The following is a 25,337-nucleotide window of genomic DNA, read 5'->3' on the forward strand; positions in this document are numbered from 1 at the left end:
CAACCACAGTTTTAGTGGTGCGGAGTTGCAAGTAACACGCGTGGTTTTCAAATGTATGATTTTCACACTCATGTAATGTAACGATCCTTAAAACCTTTTTGACCTAAAAATAATAAGATTGATTAAGCTGTGCAAGGGGTTGAGGCGGTTGCGCGGGTTGCACTATGAGGTTGCACTTATTTTTAGGATGACATTTCTATTGATCGAATAAATCATTTTATGTATTTTGTATCAACTAAATATGGCAAAGATAATTAATTAATTAAATGTGCACCCTGCATAAGACTTATATAATGTCAATACACTTTCTGCTGACTTAAATATGCACCTACAGCATGCGTTATATCTATCCAAACCCATCATTGTTTAGCTGGTACAAAACTATTTTAGACTTAAAATCTTTAGAATTAAAATAGAATACAAGTCTTAAAATAATGTAATACACTACAAAAAAAGAGCAACTATTGAGTTTCTTGCCGGCTCTTCTCAATAGAATCTGCTTTCCGAACCGGTGGTAGAGTCGCTTATTATTTATTCTAAATAAAGTTTTTATATTTTGATAAATTTGTTTGATTTTTCTTTTGAAAAACTAAATTCCTAAATAATTATTAGTAGGATTACCGATAAATACTGAAAATCGGTAATTAATAGCAAAACCGTTAAAATCTGTAAAAAGGACATCACTAAAAAGTTACGGTTTTCCTGCTGTCACGCCATCCCTAATTTACGACAATCCGGGCATATAATTGCTATATATTATATAAAGTTAGAAAGAGATGGTCCTGTGGATTCTCATAGTAAAAACCAATAAAATGTGAGACAGACAATCACTACTACAATGACAATTTGTTATATAAATTCCTTGCCTCCCACTTCCCCTTACTACTGAAACAAACATCGTCTATGGAGTTAGCGGTCTGTATCCTATAAGTTATTGGTCTGTGATAGTAGGTCCTTTACCGGAAAGAAGTGCTTCCGCCGTAGGCTGTTGAGTTTCAATTGATGCTTCAGTAACTTTTAATAAATCCTGTGGAAGTAATAATTTGTTTACCAAGTTAGAGTTAGCAAATAGTTGCTTCAAACAAAACTTTTCAGGCAAATAAACACGTCTCACCGGCAAAGGAGGGATACATGTTTCTACTTCCATTGAATTAATAGGTGTAGACCGCATTGCTCCACTTATTATTCTCAAACCTATATTTTGAATGACATCCAATTTTTTCAACAACGATGGATTAGTTTGCATATACGCAAGACAACTATAATCAAAATGACTTCTAACCATACTATTGTAGGCAACAAAGTCAAAACTTTGGGATCTGAACCCCAAAATGTACCAGCTAAACATCTAATAAGATTAATGCTTTTTAATGCATTTTTACAAATGTAGTTAATGTGAGCATCGAATTTTAGTTTTGTATCAAAAATAACTCCTAAAAACTTCTTATTTCTTACAATTGGAACATCTAAGTTATTATATTTAATGTTTATATCTACTGGTCCACCAAATACCATGCATGAACTTTTAGAGGTATTAATACTTAATTTTAAAGTGTTTTGGTAATAATTTTGCACCTGAGTCAATGCTGAATTAACATTATTTACAGCTATTTCTACATTTTTATTTACACTATATAATAACAAGTCATCTGCAAATTGTAAAATTTTAACATCCTTTGTTGTTACATATTTCTCAATTTGAGAGGTATACCTATAAATTGTATAAAATTGGAGATAATGATGCACCTTGCATAAGGCCTTTACTTGTTGAGTTAGGTCCATGAAGTATATTATTATACTTAACATAAAACTTTCTGTTATTTAAAAAATTTGATAGCCATTTTAACATTTTTCCAGGAATGCCAATTTCATGAATAGAAGTAATAATCTGGTTTAAATCAACATTATCATAAGCACCTTCTATATCCAAAAATACACATACTGCAGCATCTTTTGATAACTTACAGTTTCTTAAATCCGATACAAATGATGTCAAACTCTCATTAGCACTTCTTCCTTTTCGGAAACCGTATTGGAATGTTGGTAATAATTTATTTTTTTCTGTAAAATAATCTAATCTCAGTTTCAGCATTTGTTCAAATAATTTTCCTATGCATGATGTTAGTGATATTGGTCTGTATGAATTACAATCAGATGAAGATTTATCAGGTTTTAAAATCGGTACTATACATTGGATCTTCCAACTCTGTGGAACACATTGATTATCCCATAGCCTATTAAATATATCAAGTAAAGCTAATTGACCTAATTTATGCAATTTTTTAATCATTATATATGGAATGTTATCTAAGCCGGGTGTAGAGTTTTTTCTTGATTTAAGTGCTATATTAATAATTCTGCAAAAGTGAAAGGCTTTAAAAGTAACATATGCTTGTCAGAATCATTATTAAATTCGAAAACAGAGGTATTTAACGTTGTGTTATTGTTATCATGTTTAAATTTTGAAATAAAATCGGGAATCCATACATTATTTTTATGCTGTGATGGGTTTTTAATACGTTTAAACATTTTCATATAATTCCATACTCGAGTAATAGGAGTATATATATTGAATGTTGAACATAACTTGTACCAACTATTTTTCTTAGCATCCTTATTTATTAATTTTTTTTGTGCATCCAATTGTTTATAATTAATGTAATTTTCGATCAACCCATTTCTTTTATATAACTGTAAAGCTTCTCTCGAATTTTTAACAGCAACTTCACAGTTTTCATCCCACCAAGGAGCAGGAGTTTTAAAAAGTCTAGGACCTTCAATTTTTACATAAGGAACGAATTCTTTTCTAAGAGTATTTAAAACTTCACAGAACTTATCATACGACTGTGAAGGATCTTTTTCATCAAAAGTTATACCTTTAAAGTACTCCTCTGATTTTGCATAATATTTGGTCCAATCTGCTTTATGAAATAGAAATTTCTCTACTTTGTCATTGACAGAATATTTAGATGGAACTAGGCTTAATTTTGTAAATGTTGGATAGTGGTAACTACCCAAAGGATCGTCACCTACTGACCATTCACATAGAGGTGCTAGTACGGGACTCACTCCTGTCACATCAATAGCAGAGCTATTTGCATTAGGTCTTTGTACTGTAGTAGATACACCTGTGTTTAACAGGCATAGGTCATGTTCATCAAAAATTTCAAACAATGTTTTGCCTCTTGAATTTGTACAATTGCACCCAAAAGCAATATGATGCGCGTTAAAATCTCCTGAGACTATACAAGGTTTTGGTAAGCTAGCAATAATATTTTTAAGTTTATTAATTCTACAATAATTGTTATTTTTATTTTTAGGTGGACAATTGGGGCCGATTCTCTAGTCTAGTGCCAAGTGCTATGCTAAATCTAGTGCCATCGTTTTCCGCAAGCAAAATTATGAAAGGGATAGCAATAGATTTAGGCGTGACATTTTAGTTTAGTTTATAGATTGTGTACAATGGAATTGGCCACAATTAAACACATAGAATCGACACGGAACCAATATTAGTTTCTAGAGAAATTGCTATGGACTGGACATCTTGATAAAATTGTGTTGGCAATATTTTATATTTTAATGTATTTTTTAATAAAATGCCTACTCCACCATGTTCATTATTTGCATTTTTTCCTACAAAATTATATCCTGAAATCTAATAGGATTACTTGTATTTTTTGCCAGGTCTCATTTAATAGCAAAATATCAATATTATGTTGTTCCAAAAATGTTTTAACCAAGGGTTTCTTATTGTTAATACTTTGGATATTATGCTGCACAATAGTTAGGTGAGAATCCATTATATTTTACTTAAATGTTCTAAAAATGTTTCTTTGATTTGATTAGTAGTCTTAATATTATTAGAGTTCCCTATTGTAACCAAAGTGTTTACTATGGCTCCTAAAAGCTTAGAGTTATTTACAATATCATTGTGTGAAATTTCTGTCTTTGTCTGTGTAGTTTGCTTAGGCTGTTAGTATGTAGTTTGGTTTTTTTGATATATCTGAGGGCTTTGAGGCTTTGGGAGTGGAGGGAAACTCGCACTACTTATTTGAACTACTTTTGAGTAGGTTTCTTTTTTGTTCCTCTCCATTCTCGCTGCCTTAACAGGATACGTTTTTGATATTGCAAGATGCGCACCTCCACAATTGCTGCACTTCAATGTATCCGTCGTGCAGTCCTTGTAATGGTGCTCACCAGCGCACCGTGAGCATATTTGCTGATTTTTACAAATTTTCCCATAATGGTTAAATTTCATACATTTAAAACATTGCATCAAAGGAGGAACATAAGTGAAAACTTTGTATCTCCAGTTGTCGAAATAAATATACTGCGGTAGACTAGTACCGCTGAAAATTACACTGATAGTGGACAGAGGAATTAGCTCCTCTCCCACTTTTTTCAAAAATCTCTTTACACCTATTACTTCACTTTCCGAGGAGAGTTTATTGAATAGTTCCTGATTGCTAGATTTTTTTGGAATAAACCTAACCACCACCACCCTTTCCACAGAGGACGCCGGGATGAACGCTCGAAGTTTATAAACTGAAAGGCACTCGTGCTTCAAAAAGTCATTAGCCGCTGTCGCTTGTTTGAAGACAAGCATAATTTTAGTAGCGTTTATGCGCTCCTTTCACTTACACCTTTTACTTGTTTAAAATATTTGGATACCACCAGGGGATTTTTGTTTCCTAGTTTGATATCTTCTGTGCTTTCTACGTATACAGGGAATTCTGAATAGGCTAGTTGACACTTTTTTTAAGTAGGCCTTAAATGGTTAATATTTGTCCTATTAGATCAAAAAAATTAACACTATATTTTTTTGCGCCCTAAAAACCGTAAAACTTTAATTTAAAAATATATTTTTCTTAGACCTCCTTTTATTGCACCTCCTTCTACACGAGCAGCCTGTGGATCGATTACACGCAAAAGCAGTACAATGCCCTGCGTGTACAATATAATAATGCATTCAGGATGCTGATGGGGCTGCCCCGATTCTGCAGCGCGTCAGGGATGTTCGCCGAGGCGCATGTAGACTGTTTTTATACTACTATGCGAAAGCGGTGCACATCCCTGTTGCGTAGAGTCCGGTCCAGCCCCAACGGCCTCCTGAAGGTATTTTCTGACAGGATCGACTGCCAGTACTTGAATCACTGTTGTATGATTCACGTGCTGGCAAATCGATCCTGTCCTAATTTAAATAGTTATGGATTTTTTACTAACAAATAGGTTTAAGTTTCGTGTAATTACTAACACTAATATTAATAATTACTAACAATTAGGTTTAAGTTTCGTGTAATTACTAACACCAATATGATCCTTGTTGGTCGAAATAAAAACATTTTATTTTATTTATTTTATTTTATTTTAGACAGGTGAAAACACTGTCGGCCATGTTTAGCCGATAGATTATCTGTGCTCTGACGTCATGCATTTGTAAACAACAGCATAACCTACCAAAGTTTAATAAACATGACTTCTATACTAGTTTACATGAAAAATATAGTAATTATCGTTATTGTATCATCCGAGAATGTAAAAACGCATCGATAAAGACCACAGGAAAGTTGTGGATTAGAGTGCCCAGTGAAATAAATATACGTAACACGCGAAGACTTGCTTAAAGGGATCCTATATCACTAACGACTGCAACCCAAATTTATTTTTGCAAAAATCACTTTGTTGTAAGTCTTACTTAATAACTTATTCAATTTATAAAGAGAAAACGATATTTTTTTACGTTTACTATGAGTTTTTAGAAATATATAAAAACTAGCTTATGCTCGTGACTTCGCCCGCGTGGTATTCATAAATTCCAAACCCCCATTTAACCCACTCAGGGGTGGAATTTCAAAAAATCCTTTCCTAGTGGATACCTTCTCTTTACCTACAAAGAACACACCCACCAAATTTCATGTATCTAGAACCAGCTGTTTAGATGTTTAGGCTGTGCATTGATATTTAAGTTAGTCAGGAGGACTTGAAATTTTATATATATGGATACTACGTTAGTCAATAGGGATGACATTTGTTTGTTTACATATTTAATGACGTCACATCATGGCTGACAGCGTTTTCTGAGTTTCAAATAAAAATAAAAACTGTATTTTTTAAAATTGGATTTATATATCCATCCTGCGTTTTTAATAATTGTTATTGATATATTTCGTTGTCTTAAGCAAAATACTATAATAAATAATCATTTATTGGTCGAAATTAGATATGAGTCAAGTAGCCTATTGGTACTAGTATCGCCGTACGCCCGGCGATACCCTGGTTTTATAAATGGTTTGTATTTTGCACCATCACTTTCAGAGGGTTTCTCCTTTTGCATTTTCTTCCTCTTTTTGCCCGCTGCTGGCTCTAAATCACCGCCGTCACTATCTGACGGCATTGTACCACAGTTTAACGAAAACTATTTACAAAATGTACTAATTACACCCAAAAACTATATTTTTTTAACAATTTTCAATTAAAAAGCGCGCTTCGCGTTTCCCGCCAAAAACGCAAGTCCAAAGAGTATATAATCACCACGGTCCACAGAGTACATAATCACTACCTACGTTTTCGGTTTTACCATCTGTGGTTTTACCCACAGAAGCACTGCACGGCTGAAGCCTCAGCTCAGAACAAAGACTTCACCCTATTAATCTGTGAAAGACTTCTTGTGCAATGTGCAGACATGTGACAGGACAATATTCAAGAATCAATCTTATATTCTGTGCTTTCTACGTATACAGGGAATTCTGAATTGGTACTAGTATTGCCGTACGCCCGGCGATACCCTGGTTTTATAAATGGTTTGTATTTTGCACTATCACTTTCAGAGGGTTTCTCCTTTTGCATTTTCTTCCTCTTTTTGCCCGCTGCTGGCTCTAAATCACCGCCGTCACTATCTGACGGCATTGTACCACAGTTTAACGAAAACTATTTACAAAATGTACTATTTACACCCAAAAACTATATTTTTTTAACAATTTTCAATTAAAAAGCGCGCTTCGCGTTTCCCGCCAAAAACGCAAGTCCAAAGAGTATATAATCACCACGGTCCACAGAGTACATAATCACTACCTACGTTTTCGGTTTTACCATTGGTTTTACCCACAGAAGCACGCTGCACGGCTGAAGCCTCAGCTCAGAACAAAGACTTCACCCTATTAATCTGTGAAAGACTTCTTGTGCAATGTGCAGACATGTGACAGGACAATATTCAACAATATTCAAGAATCAATCAATTTGTTTATACATGTAATAATTAAAAAAAAAAAAAAAGATAAGCTTTATTGTAATAATATTTTCAAGAATCAATTGTAATATCATATTGACAAATAAGATAAGAAATTAGAAAAATAAGAAAGAAGAATATTTTGGGTAAATATTAATAAGGCAAGAGTTTGAATTACACTTTAAAGTTTAAATAACATGTACCAATCTATTCTAAGATAAAAGCAAGTTCCATCCAAATATGATGTCAATAAATTTACGCAAAATCATTAAATTATCGCTGTTTAGTGGCGTGACCATTGGAAGCGGTTTTGTGGCTCTGAAATATCATGATGCTGATTCCTTGGCGATAGTGAGACTCAGCAGGACTGCGTACACTGCTGTGGACATTGGAAGAACTTACCAGTCTATGTTGTACAGCAGGGAATGGGATAAAAGCTCCAAAGAGTATATGCAACTCAAAAGTGAAGCTCACCAAATTGGGGCAGAGAAATTGCTTAAATTATGCAGGGCCAACAAAGGTGTGTATATTAAAGTTGGACAGCATGTTGGCGCACTGGACTACTTGCTACCCAATGAGTATGTGCAGACAATGCGTATTTTACATAAAGATGCTCCTAAGAATACTGTTGAAGAATTGTACACTGTTATAAGGGAAGATCTGAAACGTGATGTGAGTAATTTGAAAGCATTCCTACTATGATTTTTGTTGTTATATTACATTTATTTTGATTAAAAAAAATGTCTCGAACTACATTTAGCATTGATTGTGCTGTAAAAATATACTACATACCTAACATATAATATGAAATAGTGTAAACTGTAAACTCTCTAGCAAGGATATTACATAATCTCATACCAGTATAATCCTTGTTTTTCCCACATAGAGTTCCTTTTTTACCAATTTTATTTTGGTACAGAACCCTAAAAAACATTGCTTGAGATTGTTCACATAGTGGAGTCTTTCTTTTCAGTGTAGGATCACCTTGCCACCTTATACTGTGAGACCCAAAGAAAATGCTATTTATTTATAGTCAAAATAGTTTACAATAACATTGGTCATAATGACCTGAATATGGATTACAATGCAATATTATGGTAACCTTGACCTGTGGGGGGTGATTTTAATTTTTAATAGGATCTTGGACTGTTTTATAAAAAGTATCTCAGCCTATTGTTTACATAACTAGAATGCTGCTAAAAATATTTTCCTGTAGAAATTACTCTACTTTTATGTAAAAAAATTGAAAAATATTTGTCGGTCATTGCCTTGTGACGTCATTTTTATTTTTATTCTTAATAGTTTTTGATTAATCATGCAAAATGTCTAAAAAATCCGTACGATATATAAATGTCGTAAAGGCGATACATATTTATATCGTAAATACGATATAAAGGCGACTCACTAACTGACTGATTGATCTATCCACGAACAGCTCAAACTTCTGGTCAACGACACGGCAACAACAAGACAGTGACACGACAACGACAAGACAACGATAAGGCAGCGACAAGACAACGACACAGCAAAGACAAGACAACGACAAGACAACGACAAGACCATGACAAGACCACGACACGGCAATGAGACGACAACGACAAAATGACTAACCATAATAGGTAGAATTGAAATTTACACAGAATGTGAAAAGTACATATATATCTAAATCAAATTATAAAAATTTAAAATGGCCACCATGAAAATTTTATACTATTGGTATGGAACCTGATTGGTGTGCGAGTCCTAATCGCACTTGACCGATTTTATTACTACAGTCCAAGACTTATTACAGCTACTGAAAATTTAATTTTTCTCCAGCCTGAAGAACTGTTTGAAGAATTTGACCCTGAACCATTAGGAACAGCCTCTCTCGCACAAGTCCACAGAGCGAAGTTAAAGGATGGCTCTGAAGTAGCTGTCAAAGTACAGCACCATTTTGTGAGAAAGAATACCAAGTTAGACTTGAAATGGATGGAATTCATCATAAATACAATGTCAAGGGTGTTCCCAGACTTCCAAATGCAATGGCTGATTGAGGAAACGAAAAAAAATATTGCAAAGGAATTGGATTTCCTGCAAGAGGGCAAAAATGCTGAGATGGTTTCCGAGTTGTTCAAAAATTACACATGGCTCATAGTGCCCAAGATCTATTGGGATTACAGCACAGAAAGGGTTCTAGTGATGGAGTATGTGAATGGAGGGCAGGTCAATGATGTCAACTATATAGATGTAAGTTTTTGGATCACTTAATTTAACCTAACCATGGCACAGATTCCGTTGTCGGCTTTATTATTGTCTTGTATATCAGGAGCTTGTAATTGTCTAGGGAAAGTCTGGAGTTCCTTGAGAGCATCCAAGGAATTTCTCTAAATTAGATTTAGAGTATCTGCATCCTTTTCTTTTTAACAATGCTAAAAAGGGACAGAACATGAATTTCACATTTAAAGACTCTAAATTTTAGTGCACGCTACAAATTTAAACAGTAGGTTCGCGACTGTGCGCTAAAATCACGGGTTTTACCATCTAAAAATTAAATTTAAAACTGTCAAACTGCGTCTGTCCTTTTCATGTTACATTACTAAGATGAGGATGCGAAATACTCTAAAATTAGGTTGTGCTCAGAATCAGTACCAATGGTACTGATTCTGAGGGTACGGGCGATGGGTTGATGACACGGAACAGAAAGAACAGTGGAAGTGCAATTCACCAAAATGACTATAGGAACCGCTGTCGCCAAACTCATACAAATATACCGATAGTCATATATTGCACTACAAAGAAACAAATGATTTGATTTGTCGTTTAAGTTTAGTCAAAACTAGCCTACGTCACAGATTTGGAAATAAACCCTGACGTTCTAGAAATAAGATTTATTTTGCTTAAGCGGAAGAACGTATTTACGAGCTATAGTCACACTCACGTCACACTAGATTCAATTGTCCAATTAATTCCGCTACTTGACCATAGATGGCGGTATTCTAAGTAGTAGCAATTATAAACTTAATTACTTTAAACATATGGTTGACATTTGCGTGATCGGTCGATTTTTTTCCTACTCAGTTAAGGCTGCACCACGTAGCTCAATGAATTACCTATCGATATCGATAGATACTCGTTATTTTGTTCATTCGCAAAAATAAAATTAAAAAAGGTAATTATAAAATTGAATAAAAGTGCTGGTATGTATGCATGCCTTTTACAAGTATGCACAATAAATACTGCAACGTATGAAAATAGATAAATTTTATTTATTGCCCTTGAAATAAAACATATTTGTTAAGAAACTGGCGTTTCGAAAGTCTTATTTTTAATTTTAATAAATGGTGTATGCGAACATTTATGTATATATTTTTCGACTATTGCCTTCATCAAATCGGTAACGTGATTAGACGCAGGAATCTCCGAATCACTTTGTCTTTTTGAAGAACCTGGAGTGACCACATTTATCATTTTGTGGCTGAAACCAAAATTAAATTTTGAGAATAAATCCGTACTAATATTATAAATGCGAAAGTGTGTCTGTCTGTCTGTCTGTCTGCTAGCTTTTCACGGCTCAACCGATCAACCGTTTTTGATGAAATTTGGTACAGAGATAGCTTGCATCCCGGGAAAGGACATAGGCTACTTTTTATCCCGGAAAGTTGAAAAGTTCCCACAGGATTTTTAAAAACCTAAATCCACGCGGACGAAGTCGCGGGCATCATCTAGTACCTATATAAAAATGAATAGGAGAAAAATTAACTAGTGTGTTTATGAATTAAATTTGATATTTAGTCAGTCAATCTTCATACAAAAATATAACTAAGAGGTGTGTTGTTTTGTATTATAATATCAAGTATTTTCAATACTTACTGAAAGTAATAAAATAAAACAAGGTTATTTGATTAAAAGACTTAACGATTTTCATTGATGGAAGCGCAGTAGGTTTCGTATATCTATATCCTTTATTTGATATTATAAAATCGACTTCTAAAAAAATGTTCAGAGCATATCATGCTTGATTTGGTTGGCATCCAATTAACTCTACCCGTTGCATCTATCCATTTCTCTTTGATGCTTGCATCTTTGGGAAACCTAAAAATATTTTAAATGAAGGTTAGAGGAACTACTGATGTCTATTTAGTGATCAATGCAACGTCTCACTCATTAATAAATTATAATTATTGCGTTACTATTTATTTATATCCTTGTATCGATATCAATCGATAAATTCAATATTCTACTTGGCCACATCACTATTTGAGTAGCGAACACGGAGCGAAGTAGTTTCGGAATAGAATCAATCCAAAATAAACTTTATCTTAATTGTTTAAGGTTGATTTTGACTAACCATTCTATTAAATATTAGTAAATTGAAATAAATTAAGATTTATTAGAAAACAATGAAAATCGTACTTACCGATAATACGAAACACCTCCATTTTTAAGATTTTATCTCCTACTATCATTTTTACACTACAAAACGGCAGTACGGCATTGCTAGGGCAATATGAATTTGTCGCGAGACTACCAACTCCACGCGATGTTAGAACGCGACTGGGATCAGTTAAGCGTAACTACGCTTAATTGTGGCACGCGTGCCACGCCTACTTAGCACTTCCACTGTTTTTTCTGTTCCGTGGTTGATGATGATCATACATTGTTACAGAAACACAAAATAAGCAGGCATGACTTGTGTACGAAGTTAGGTGATCTGTACTCGCACATGATCTTTGTGACGGGCTTCGTGCACAGTGACCCCCATCCCGGGAACATCCTAGTGAAGAAGGACCCTCAAGACAAAGATGTCACCGTGTACTTACTGGACCATGGTTTGTATGCAGTAAGTTGCAAAACATAATAGAACTTGAAACATGTATTTTTAGATTCTGTAGCTCAATAGGAAAAGAGGAACTCTTATAAAATGTTGTTGTCTGGCCGTCTGTCTGTCCATCTGTCCATCGTGTCTGTCAAGAAAACCTATAGGGTACTTCTTGTTGACCTAGAATCATGAAATTTGGCAGGTAGGTAGGTCTTATAGCACAAGTAAAGGAAAAATCCGAAAACCGTGAATTTGTGGTTACCTACATCACAAAAAAATATAAAACGTTCACGAAAATTTTTTTTTAATTAAATTTGGGTTTGAACCATCGACCTTTCGGATTTCAGTCCAGATCCAGATTAAAATTAACATGTTTTTTTTATTTTTTAGAAATTAACAGAAAAGTTTCGCTACCACTATTCGAAACTATGGCTCGGCATAATAGCGAGAGATAGAGAGGAAATGCGAGTGCATGCGGAACAGTTGGGTATCGGGAGTGATCTGTATGGGTTGTTTGCTTGTATGGTCACAGGCAGGCCATGGGATGTGATAATAAAAGGCATCGACAGAACCAAGCCGTCATCTGTGGAGGTATTTATTAAAACTATTATTTACAAAGTTGAAACTAGGCACTTAAAAGTCCGTTTTTGTGTTCCATACTCCAAAATAATAAACTGAAAGCTTATGAAACCGCTTTGAATTTCTGTCCATCTGTCTGTCACAGCACACATACTAGACAGGTAATTAAAATTTGTAAAATGTGTGAAACCTCCCTGATGTTGTGATTTAAGGGTTAAGCGATTTAGAGCTCCAGTATGACGCCATATAGAAATCCCTTTAAAAAATTAGCTCACTTCCATCTTAGATTGCATCATAACACCACTAGGTGAGATTGCATTTTAATACAGTTGCTCAAAAATGCACTCTCAATGGTTAATGGCTCGAAAGTTAAAATTACTGCACTTGTGCATTTTTTTATTTCTATGAGTCCACTTAGAAAAGTTTACTAACAAGGAGTTTTATACTATAAGATTTCTTATGTATTTGGGTCTTTAAACAGGTAGTTACCTACTTAAAATTAGCTAAATAAGTAATAGATTGCATACATACCATCAAAATTTACTTGAAATGAACACAGCATTCGTAAAAACGAAAAGAGAGGCTAACATAAATTTACTTTGTATATGTAAAAAGAACTAACTATAACGGATTGAAAAATAACATCAAAGTGCAACTACAAAAATCTACATACCGATTACAGTGTGGGTATGTGCAGTAGTCTGTTAGCTACCCCAATGTCAAGGAACGCGCGGTCCCTCATATATATTGTGTTTTTTGTTGTTAAAGTTTTTTGTGTTTTTGATGTATGTATGTATCGTTATTATAGAAATGTTTAACTTACGGGGGTGATATTAGTCACCTATGACTAATCCCCCAAACAATAAAGAGAGAAAAATATAATAATCCATAAATCGCACTGTATAGCTATACTATTAAAATAATTTCAGAAATCGACATTCCAAAACGAACTACCAAACTTCTTGTACCATGTGACTCAGTGCCTAGAGCACGTCGACCGACAAGCGTTGCTCGTTCTGAAGACGAATGATCTGATCCGGAGCATAGAATACACTCTGGGCATGCAGGAGAGGATGTGTGGCTTCATGGTGATGACCAAGTGTTGTACGGAGAGCATATACAAGCTGGAATTCAAGGTGAGTGTTTTTGATACCAACAACAAAAGCTGAAAGCGCATTTGACAGCATAGATAGTGCAACATGAAAATATATACAGTGGACCCCCGGTAATCCGGCCCCTGTCTAATCCGGCACCCTCTGTAATCCGACATGACAATCTTCGCTAATGCATGATTGAACAAGTAATAACTTGTACAAACCACCACTATTGTGCTCGTCATATGTAGAGTTTTGATTCTGATTGCTTAGTTTGAATTTGAAGTTTGAAGAAGATAGCCCTGCGGTGTAGCATATGTTCATTGTTTTCTGTTTATTCATTGTGTATTACGTAATCGTACCCAGTAGCGAAAGCACAAAACACGGACAATTAAAGAAAATGAGATATTTTAGGCCGCCTAAATCGTAATTTGTCGGATTACAAGGTACTCTTTTGTAAAAAATTCCGGACTATAAGGGGTCTTAGGTACAGTACTCTATAATCCGACAAATTCGATAGTTCGACACTGCCCTGCAAAACGTTTGTCGGATTACCGGGGATCCACTGTAATAGGGAATACAACTAATTTTCTGGTTTTTATTTTAAGCTGATACTATCAAAAATTGTCTGTCAGGCTATTTGTCTATTTGCTTAGTGTGCGGTCAAATTGTTTCTTATAATGGAATCACGATTCACGTATTTGACCAGTGCCCTGTTTATCAAACGTTACAAGTCTTGTATTACAAGCGTTTCTCTTGTAAATTTGTGCATTTTTACAAGAATGCGTTTATCAAAACTACACTTGTAAACTACAAGCTACAAGTAATATCACTTGTAATACAAGTGTTTTTCACACTTGTATTTGTGGTTTTGTTCATCAAAAATGCCTTTGTAGCTTGTAGCTTGTAACTTGTAACGAAAAAGTTAGAGAGCCTCCGTTGACTCTTAATTTATTTTACAAGTTGTATGCAAGTATGATATTGTATAAAAGAATAATTAAATTATCTAGTACCTAGTAGTAAATAGGTAAAATAACTATAAAATAATTCAAAGGTGTAATTTTATTGAACTTATCAATGCTGCTCTTATTAAATTCGACCAAAACGTGTCTCATATACATACGAGTATGCTGGCATAATCTTTTTCGGTAGATACAAGTCCAAGCGACTGACATAGCAATAGTATGTCTTTCCACTCTGCTGTTTTTTCGTCTTTAGATAATTTACCAGTAAATGCGCCAAATAAAATATCTTTTTTATCACGAATTACTTAATTGAAGAATAATTGTAACTTTCGAATCAGATTTCGCCATTTTTTGAGGTGTAATTCGAATAGCGAAAATTTTTAAAAGTCTATCTTTTTTTCCAAATTTTAAGTCTAACCTTAATTCATGAAAAATAATGTATTATTTTTATATAAACTTTTTGTGTAGGTACTTCCTGTTGGTGTACCGAAATAGAATAAATAAAACTAGGTAGGTAAATAAAATAAGAAGCAATAGGTTTTACAAACAGGTTATTTAACACAAAATTAAATTATTTGAAAACAAAATTTATTTCTAACAATGTGGCTAATTCCTTTGTACACAATCTCTAAACTAAACTAAAATATCACGTCTAATTCTAGTGCTTTCCTTTTCCGCAAGCAACATTATGAAAGGGATAGCAATAGATTTAGACGTGATATTTTAGTTTAGTTCAGAGATTGTGTACAAAGGAATTAGCCACATTAACTTGACTAGTTATGGTACCGTAATTTCTATTTTATCGACATTTATTACGGTTGAAAAATTATTTTGCAATTTAGCAAAAATAAAGTGTTATAAATTAAAAATACAAGTTCTACAAGTCTTGTAAAATCCTACAAGTCTTGTGAAATTATTTGATAAACATAATTTACAAGAGTTTGTAAAAAGTTCTTGTAACTTGTAACTTGTGAGCTTGTAGACTTGTAATGTTTGATAAACAGGGCACTGGTATCGCATTAGTCATTTGTATGTATCGAGTATGTGTAGGAATGAGGAAAAATATGCAACAAAACGATTGGTCACATTAAGGAAGTCGAGTAATAATAACACTTCTTGCATACATATTACCTACTCATATATTTTATAGGTACTAAGTTACTCCATGATAGTTAGTGGTTAAAACGTACGCCTCCTGTTCGGGAGATTGGGATTTCGACCCTAGGCACGCGTTCTAACTTTTCGGAGCTATGTGCGTTTTTAAGTAATTAAATATACTTTATTTAATGTTGAAGGAAAACGTAGCGAGGAAACCTGCATGCCTGAGAGTTCTCCGTAATATTCTCAAAGGTGTATGAAGTCTGCCAATCCGCACTTGGCCAGCGTGGTAGCGTACTTCCAACCCATGTCATTCTGAGGGGAGACTCGTGCTCAGTACAGTCTTGTTTCTTGTTTTAAGATTTAAAGTTTAAAAACCCTGATTGCTCCAAAAAATGTTTCTTTCGTAATTCATTCTGTATAGTTCTGATGTTCGCAATGATTATCTAATGCCTACTTGTGACAATATAATAATCTAAATAGTATTTTTTTACATTTGGCTCTCAGACCGGGCGCGTTTGGAACCGTCGTAGTAGTTTTAAGTTGACGTATTAATTATCACCACTACATCATTGTATTGCAAATTCAGCAAGTAACAATCAGAAAGTGTATTACAATAATACCCGATCTGAATAAATGATTTGATTTGATTTTCAGAACACGAAGTCACTACTAAAGAGGCAGTATCTCAACACAAAGTACGTGTGGTCGTTGTTTGTGCTATACATTTATGGGATCTATTTGTCATTGAGGATGAACTTAAATATTTCCAGCTAGGATTTGTACATTCAGAGTCGATAATATTTGTATGGATTGTAAAAAATTCAAATGTCATTGTAAATCACATTGTAAGACAAGATTTTTTAAGAGATATGTAAATATTATGATACTGACTATACCTGCGATAGCGCGCGAGACGAGTGCCATCTTATGTGCTTATATGAGTACAGAGTATCCCGGATGATTTATGCTAGACTGTGCCGGGCCCGAGCCGTGCCGCGTCCGAGGCACCAGATTGGCGGGCCCGACACGGTCCAGCATAAATCATCCCTAATGATTATATATTGTACCAGAGGTTCTACGAAGCCATCTAGACAGAGATAGCGTGCGGTGAAGGCGCGATCCGAGACGACTCCAGTAATTCCGGGACCTTAATATATGGCAGAGTCGTTGTGGTCGTCATTTACCACGAGATCAAAGGCGTCGGAGTACTGTCTCTCCTTAAACTGTGGTATGAGATTGTACATCATCAATATTGATAGAATTCGAGCGTCGAAACACTTAAGCGTCAAAGTAAAATTGACCTTAATTGTATTGTATTAATGCTCAAGTTCGTCTATATACATTTACACCCAACACTCCAAGTAGAAAAACTTGTGAAATTAAAATCAGCGGTACTGAATTTTTGATTGTAAACCATAGATGTTTAGGTCCATTTTACTCTGACGTTTCGACGCTCGGATTATATCAAGGGATAAAATCTCATCTCATACTAAGCATACTGAGGAATGCGCTAGAATGTTTAAAAAGAATTTTTCTTAATAGCTATTAATATAAAGTTCATTATCCAATGGCATTCAACTCGCGCGTCAATTTGTACGCAAAAGAAAGCACCGATGTTAACCAAAAATATTTATTAAGCTTATGATGCTTTAGGAATGTAATGTTCTATCAATGATACATAAAATGTAGTAAAAGGTTGACAATTTAGTTGTAAAAATTATTTTTATATGATGATACCATAATAATAGTTATTGTGAGAGGCTGAGCCTTAGTTTTTCTTAACACAGGGACAATATCTAGAGGAAAATACTATTTTTCGTGATTTATTTCGGCGTTTGGTTCGCGGCGACATGATTCTTCATCAATATTCCAAGGCTAGGCTGGTTTTTTCACACGCTGAATCTAGCTGGTTCGCGCCAGCCTATCGGCGTTATTTAGGAACGCTTCTTAGTAATGCATACATATTGGCATGTCAGCGTGAATAGAAAATCAGGCTTGTAGTGGAATTTCCTTAGTGGATTTTTCCCTAGCTTATTGTAGTGCCAACGAGAGATTACGGTTTTGACGTTTCGATAGCAGATATCAAAGCTCATCAGACGTCATGGACGTCAAAAACGCAATCTCTCGTTGGCTCAATAATAATTAGATTCTGAATTTGAATATTTGGTATTTAAAATAGTCACGGTTATAGAAATAAGATCCAGTGCACACAAAGCGTTATGTTGCTGCAAAGAAAACCGTCCTCATACAGTCATTGTGATAAGTGAATTTAGAACCTGTTGACACAGTATTTGCGCAGCAGGATTTTTTGCAAGACATATCTTACCAAATCTTTCTACGGTGTCTGGCAGGCGGAAGCCACCATACTACCTAAGTGTCTGTCAAAGCATGACGTGATTTCTAATACTATTCCGAAGAAAATATTTAAGAAAATTAGACCTTTGTACTTTGACGTAAGATTTTTTACACCTTTATTACCTGTTATTTCCCAAAGCCACCATGATCTAAACTTATAAACGCTGATCGTTCCTCCCTGTATTAGGACAATACCTACGTAGAGAAACCTATAAAATAACGAAAGTTTGGCGCGCGCTGGCTCTCTCTATAAGATTTATCCTGAAAAAAACGTACGACGCCAATGTCCTATGAACGAGGTTTTAGAATGAAAAACTTAGGCTCTTTATTTATAAACGAAATTGAGGATGAAAGTTGGTTTCCTAGTCAATCTCGTCAAAGCTTACCTCAAGTAATATTTACCAATACCTACTCATTTTCATTGGTCGATAGGAAACGCATTCCCGGTGCGGGCGATTCCTAAAACGCATGCCATAAGGCCCGCATATGGGGAATCATTTTGATTGGTCAATAGAGAATGCATTTGGAGTGCAATTTCTAAAACATTCCTTTTTGCTGAATTTCGTCGGCTGTGGGGAGTCCCGCATACAGATTTGCCACTATCGCGCTTGCGGGAAGTCCCCGCATGCTATGTATCGACCGATATATCGTCCAATAAAAATGAGCCTTTACTATAGCACAATTTTTTACCAGTACCGATAACACGTTTTATAATTTGTAAGTATAATAAACTAACAATATCAATCGATTTGTATAAAGAAATGTCTATACGAATGGATTACTATTTATTTATTGTTTATACAATAATTATTTTAATCTGGATAGTAAAACTATTTTTACTAGAATAACATGTTTTTATTATTATAACACTCGAATGTACAGAACTAACACTGAAATGTTAATAATAATTTACGGCTGGACTAGACCTATATCCGCCTGCAATCGCACTTCTGCCACATCTCTCTTTCTATCACTCGGAAATCCCATCACTAGAACGAGAAAGATTGCTTGTCGGCCTCCGCGGGCCGATTCTTGCAAGCATACTTTCTTGCTCTATTCAACTATTTTTCTGAGAGACGGAAAGCGTCTCTTCTTTCTGATCTGGTTCTATAGCGAAGATAAATGCTGAAATGCTGATCGCACATTCCGGACTAAAAGGCGTCATAACAGTAATACCACTTTAACAAGGTCGCATCGCATCGGCAAAATTCATTTGCGCAGAAAAGTGTAACGCCGACTAAAACCGAATGTACACCAATGAAATTGAAAAAAATTTAACACAAGAGCAACAGAGACTCGTGCTTATCGCTCATAATTCGCGCATACAAAACACGCCGCGTAGGCAACAATAGCGGACGGACCTGCGCTATAATGGGCTACTTGACTCATATCTAATTTCGTCCAATAAATCATTATTTATTATAGTATTTTGCTTAAGACAACGAAATATATCAATAACAATTATTAAAAACGCAGGATGGATATATAAATCCATAATTTTAAAAAATACAGTTTTTATTTTTATTTGAAACGCAGAAAACGCTGTCAGCCATGATGTGACGTCATTAAATATGTAAACAAAGAAATGGCATCCCTATGTCACGCGGGGACTAACGTAGTATCCATATATATAAAATTTAAAGTCCTGACTAACTTATATATCAACGCACAGCCTAAACATCTAAACAGCTGGTCCTAGATACATGAAATTTGGTGGGTGTGTTCTTTGTAGGTAAAGAGAAGGTATCCACTAGGAAATAATTTTTTGAAATTCCACCCCTGAGTGGGTTAAATGGAGGTTTGAAATTTATGAAGTCCACGCGGGCGAAGTCACGAGCATAAGCTAGTTTTTATATATTTCTAAAAACTCATAGTAAACGTAAAAAAATATCGCTTTCTCTTTATAAATTGAATAAGTTATTACAACAAAGTGATCTTTGCAAAAATAAATTTGGGTTGAAGTCGTTAGTCATATAGGATCCCTATATGCAAGTCTTCGCGTGTTACGTATATTTATTTCACTGGGCACTCTAATCCACAACTTTCCTGTGGTCTTTATCGATGCGTTTTTTACATTCTCGGATGATACAATAACGAAAATTACTATATTTTTCATGTACACTAGTATAGAAGTCATGTTTATTAAACTTTGGGAGGTTATGCTGTTTTTTACAAATGCATGACGTCAGAGCACAGATCATCTATCGGCCAAACATGGCCGACAGTGTTTTCACCTGTCTAAGAAAAATATATTTTTAAATGAAAGTTTTACGGTTTTTAGGGCGCAAAAAAATATAGTGTTAATTTTTTTGATATAATAGCACAAATATTAACCTTTTAAGACCAACTTTAAAAAAGTGTCAAGTAGCCTATTGGCCGAGATAATTTCGTGCCATTCAAAAATAAGATTTCTGCGCAGGTACACCGGCGAAACTTATAAAATTATACGTATGTTGCGTGGGATTGGCGTGTGCTGCTGTTATCATTCACAATTTTAGTACAGAACATGCGTTGCGTTAGAGCGACCGGCAAACGATTCAAATATGTATCCGATTTTCCAAATCCGACAGTTTGTTGCCTAACGTTGTTAAATCGTTTTGTATTTTGAGCAGAATATTCACGAAGTTGTCCCGACTCTTTCTTCCATGAAGTTTGAAAAATATCGTCGATGAAGACATTTTGCACGAGAGTTCAGATTTTTTGTATTCTGTTGGGAGCTTCTGATTGCTATCATGTTCATCCATCACGCGTAACTTGTTAAGGGCTTTGGTGTTGTATTGAATGGTCGTGCGCGCTGTTTTGAAAATTATATTTAATAGAATAGGATAGAAAATAATTACCACACAGTTTTCGATATATTGCAAATAAAACATCTGACTGACGCCAGAGGGCAACGAACGTTACGTTAGTAGGTCACTGGAGCTAATGCCGCGTTGTAAGCGGGGCATTGACCCGAGTTTTGCACGCTATACATTGCGGGTTTGAAAAATACTAAATCACTAAAACTATAAAATGAGGCAAATGGTTACTGGTATAGGATTGTGTTTAGGTAGTATAACAATAACGCTAAGTTTTTGCTAGCGTTCTGGTTACACCTGTACCTATATTAGAAAATCTCTTACAAATTTCGGTCCCAAAAGATTTTTCGTTCAGTTCTTGATTAGCTGTCACTTCGAAAATGCTATTGTTTGATCTGAGGATATCTTGGGATACATCGTTCAAGGTTTTGTTGTCTCCCATTGTAAGCATGTTGTTATGTGTTGGCGTTGGATCTATAAACGAAGCACTTCTGTACACAAAACTTCAACACAGATTCGCACGAATCAGTAAGGCCTATGTTTGATTAGGTATGGCACATACCTAGTTCGAAAAACCGATAGACGTTGGGGTCCATGTGTTAGCATGTAAACCTCGCATCGGAAAGCGCAGAGTTGAAACACCTCCACTAATAGGCTACTTGACAATTTTTTTAAGTTGGTCTTAAATGGTTAATATTTGTCCTATTATATCAAAAAAATTAACACTATATTTTTTTGCGCCCTAAAAACCGTAAAACTTTAATTTAAAAAAATATTTTTCTTAGACAGGTGAAAACACTGTCGGCCATGTTTGGCCGATAGATTATCTGTGCTCTGACGTCATGCATTTGTAAACAACAGTAACCCTAGGGTTATACTGTCATGCATTTGTAAACAACAGTAACCCTAGGGTTATACTGTTGTTTACAAATGCATGACGTCAGAGCACAGATAATCTATCGGCCAAACATGGCCGACAGTGTTTTCACCTGTCTAAGAAAAATATTTTTTTAAATTAAAGTTTTACGGTTTTTAGGGCGCAAAAAAATATAGTGTTAATTTTTTTGATATAATAGGACAAATATTAACCATTTAAGACCAACTTAAAAAAATTGTCAAGTAGCCTATTGAACAGACGATATCAAACGAGTCGTAAGGAGTCGCTGGATTCACGACGCAAGACCGTAGCCTGTGGAAGTCCCTACAACAGACCTAGTTTGCGTGGATACGGGTCCGTCAAAATACGAATCAAATGAGTGCATATGTACGCTTTGTATGACGGCCACTTCGAATCGTATTTTTACGAAAACGAATACGAATGAGTGCACGAACGCCCTTAGGGTTTTAGAGTAAACTTTTATTGTCAGATACTAGTGATGACAACCGCGACCGACGGAACGAAAAGACCAAAGTCGGGCACCCATCCAGTTCTCCACTTGGGTCAACGTTGCTTGACAATCGCAATCGATTGGTATGCGCTGTCAAAACTATGCTATTCGTCCTTACTAGGTACCGATATATGTAGGTACAGACCAAAAGGACTAAGTTGACTTACAACTCTTCTTCCCTGGTAACCAAACCTCCATAACGTAAGGATGTTGCGGATCGTTGCCTTTACGGAGCTCAGTTAGTGGTATTTCAAGGTCTTTCTCAGTTTTCAGTATGATGATCTCTTCACAGTAGTCGGGAAGGTCGAGGAGATGCCACACTTTTTGCCGAAGTTGGGATATTGACGCTGATGGCTTCACGGCTATGTAATGAAGTTTGTCGTCAATTACTAGAGTGAAATAAGAATAATTTATGTTAGAACGCCTTGCAATTCGTAGGGGGGTATCATATCAATTAAGTATCTAGAGTTTGGCTAAAGAAAGATGCGACTGGAAAAGCGCGGCAAATTTAAAAAATATCAGTATGGCAGCTCTGAAATAAGTATGACTGACCTGGGTCTGCCATACTGATATTTTTTAAATTTGCCGCGCTTTTCCAGTCATCTTTCGTTACACAGACTCCAGCAGTGGGCAACTTTTATGGCTATATAGGTACCTACGTATTTTAAAGTAGATTAAATTCATTCGAAGACGAAATACCTAAAGCTTATTTCGTTAGTTTTAGGTACCTACTGTATATTGTGCTTTTATTTATTTTTTATCTACGAACATTCCGCGCTACTTTTCTTCTTTGTACGTGTACTATCCTTTTCACACTAATATTATAAATGCGAAAGTGTGTCTGTCTGTTACCCTTTCACGGCCTATCGGATTGACAGATTTTGATAAAATTTAATGCAGAGATAGCTTGCATTCTGGAATCGGGATAGGATCGGAATTTCTTATCTCGGAAAATCAAAGAGCTCCTTCCCTAAATCCACGTGGACGAAGTCGCGGCCATCATCTAGTAAATAATAAATCCAATAAATTCCAAAAACCCTCTAAATTCCAAATATTTTCACTTACCGCCCAGATCATAGCGCTTTATGATCAGAAATGTGATGACGTCCTTCTTGAACAATTTGGATGATGATTTGAGAAGCTTTATTAGAGACATCGCTTCTCTTTACATATCCGATTTATTTGAGATAAAAATGCATTTCTGGATTAATCAATCCAGTCAATTACGTGCAGATTTGTATAGTTATGATTATGATCACTTAATAAAATTCATAACGAGATTTCAGACATTTGACAGATTTTTATGACATCCAAAGAGGACATTATCCTGTTTACATAAGAGTTTACACGTAATCTCTGCTCTGCACTGGTACAAAATAGTACCTACCTACAGTACTGCACGAGACGGAAGTAAGCGTTTTCTGGTCGAATGTGAGTTAGTTATTTTGGTCACCTTTTATGACGTAGATATATATACCTACCTCTACCAGTGTAAATAGAAATTACACCAATTTCACAAACAAGTTATCTACAGTTTTGCATAAATATCTAGGTATCTCCTAAACATGCTGTCGCATAGGTATCTACTCATCATCATCGCGTGCCCCTTTGGTTTCTACACGACATCGTACCGGAACGCTAAATTTGCCTGGCGGCACGGCTTTGCCGGTAGGGTGGTAACTAGGCACGGCCGAAGCCTCCCACCAGAGCCAGCCATGATGTGACGTCATTAAATATGTAAACAAAGAAATGTCATCCCTATGTCACGCGGGGACTAACGTAGTATCCATATATATAAAATTTCAAGTCCTGACTAACTTATTATATATCAACGCACAGCCTAAACATCTAAACAGCTGGTCCTAGATACATGAAATTTGGTGGGTGTGTTCTTTGTAGGTAAAGAGAAGGTGTCCACTAGGAAAGGATTTTTTGAAATTCCACCCCTGAGTGGGTTAAATGGGGGTTTGAAATTTATGAAGTCCACGCGGGCGAAGTCACGAGCATAAGCTAGTTTTTATATATTTCTAAAAACTCATAGAAAACGTAAAAAAATATCGTTTTCTCTTTATAAATTGAATAAGTTATTAAGTAAGACTTACAACAAAGTGATCTTTGCAAAAATAAATTTGGTTTGCAGTCGTTAGTGATATAGGATCCCTTTAAGCAAGTCTTCGCGTGTTACGTATATTTATTTCACTGGGCACTCTAATCCACAACTTTCCTGTGGTCTTTATCGATGCGTTTTTACATTCTCGGATGATACAATAACGATAATTACTATATTTTTCATGTAAACTAGTATAGAAGTCATGTTTATTCAACTTTGGGAGGTTATGCTGTTGTTTACAAATGCATGACGTCAGAGCACAGATAATCTATCGGCCAAACATGGCCGACAGTGTTTTCACCTGTCTAAGAAAAATATATTGGCTAATCTGTGTAAAGCCAGAACAAAAAAAAAAAGAAAAATATATTTTTAAATTAAAGTTTTACGGTTTTTAGGGCGCAAAAAAATATAGTGTTAATTTTTTTGATCTAATAGGACAAATATTAACCATTTAAGACCTACTTAAAAAATGTGTCAACTAGCCTATTCTCATTTCCAAGATTAGGTTTGGAAGGAAGATTTGAAGGCAAAAGGGCTGAAGGTCGCCAAAGACAAATGGTTGGACTATATAAGGGGGTGGACAGGGTTAATGGGGGTTTGAAATTTATGAAGTCCACGCGGGCGAAGTCACGAGCATAAGCTAGTTTTTATATATTTCTAAAAACTCATAGAAAACGTAAAAAAATATCGTTTCCTCTTTATAAATTGAATAAGTTATTAAGTAAGACTTACAACAAAGTGATCTTTGCAAAAATAAATTTGGTTTGCAGTCGTTAGTGATATAGGATCCCTTTAAGCAAGTCTTCGCGTGTTACGTATATTTATTTCACTGGGCACTCTAATCCACAACTTTCCTGTGGTCTTTATCGATGCGTTTTTACATTCTCGGATGATACAATAACGATAATTACTATATTTTTC

At 35.2% G+C, this 25,337-nt stretch overlaps 2 protein-coding genes, 1 long non-coding RNA gene and 1 pseudogene across 3 annotated transcripts; 1 reads left to right on the plus strand and 3 right to left on the minus strand.

Annotated features, from left to right (window-relative positions):
• Positions 1-3,682: 3,682 nt before the first annotated feature.
• Positions 3,683-7,084, minus strand: LOC138402990 (uncharacterized; annotated as a pseudogene).
• A 141-nt stretch (positions 7,085-7,225) lies between these two features.
• Positions 7,226-17,530, plus strand: Adck1 (aarF domain containing kinase 1). Its single transcript, XM_034973291.2, has 6 exons — positions 7,226-7,897; positions 9,044-9,454; positions 11,874-12,047; positions 12,417-12,617; positions 13,535-13,741; positions 16,420-17,530. Exons 1-6 carry the CDS (start codon positions 7,466-7,468, stop codon positions 16,537-16,539), a joined length of 1,545 nt encoding a protein of 514 aa, XP_034829182.1. The 5' UTR covers positions 7,226-7,465; the 3' UTR covers positions 16,540-17,530.
• Positions 10,452-11,838, minus strand: LOC138402997 (uncharacterized). The gene is made up of 2 exons (XR_011237304.1): positions 11,078-11,838; positions 10,452-10,682 (listed from the first exon to the last, which is right to left on the minus strand). It is a non-coding gene; the product is annotated as an uncharacterized lncRNA (long non-coding RNA).
• A 3,096-nt stretch (positions 17,531-20,626) lies between the features above and the next one.
• On the minus strand, positions 20,627-23,563 carry LOC117986464 (uncharacterized). The gene is made up of 4 exons (XM_034973297.2): positions 23,372-23,563; positions 22,474-22,695; positions 21,243-21,392; positions 20,627-20,914 (listed from the first exon to the last, which is right to left on the minus strand). The coding sequence occupies exons 1-4, from the start codon at positions 23,460-23,462 to the stop codon at positions 20,658-20,660; spliced, it is 720 nt and encodes a 239-aa protein (XP_034829188.1). The 5' UTR covers positions 23,463-23,563; the 3' UTR covers positions 20,627-20,657.
• Between the last annotated feature and the right edge of the window lie 1,774 nt (positions 23,564-25,337).

The sequence above is a fragment of the Maniola hyperantus genome, chromosome 11, assembly GCF_902806685.2.
Source record: "Maniola hyperantus chromosome 11, iAphHyp1.2, whole genome shotgun sequence".
Lineage (NCBI taxonomy): Eukaryota > Metazoa > Arthropoda > Insecta > Lepidoptera > Nymphalidae > Maniola > Maniola hyperantus.

What these genes read in the sequence shown, in the direction of transcription:
- LOC117986464 (XM_034973297.2), bottom strand. Translation starts at nt 23,462, where the DNA reads ATGTCTCTAATAAAGCTTCTCAAATCATCATCCAAATTGTTCAAGAAG. An exon ending in GTTACCAGGGAAGAAGAGTT is followed by an intron (nt 21,393 to 22,473) that starts GTAAGTCAACTT and finishes CTTCGTTTATAG; the next exon opens with ATCCAACGCCAACACATAAC. An exon ending in ATCTTTTGGGACCGAAATTT is followed by an intron (nt 20,915 to 21,242) that starts GTAAGAGATTTT and finishes TTTTCAAAACAG; the next exon opens with CGCGCACGACCATTCAATAC.
- Adck1 (XM_034973291.2), top strand. Translation starts at nt 7,466, where the DNA reads ATGATGTCAATAAATTTACGCAAAATCATTAAATTATCGCTGTTTAGT. An exon ending in GGGAAGATCTGAAACGTGAT is followed by an intron (nt 7,898 to 9,043) that starts GTGAGTAATTTG and finishes ATTTTTCTCCAG; the next exon opens with CCTGAAGAACTGTTTGAAGA. An exon ending in CCAAGCCGTCATCTGTGGAG is followed by an intron (nt 12,618 to 13,534) that starts GTATTTATTAAA and finishes AAATAATTTCAG; the next exon opens with AAATCGACATTCCAAAACGA.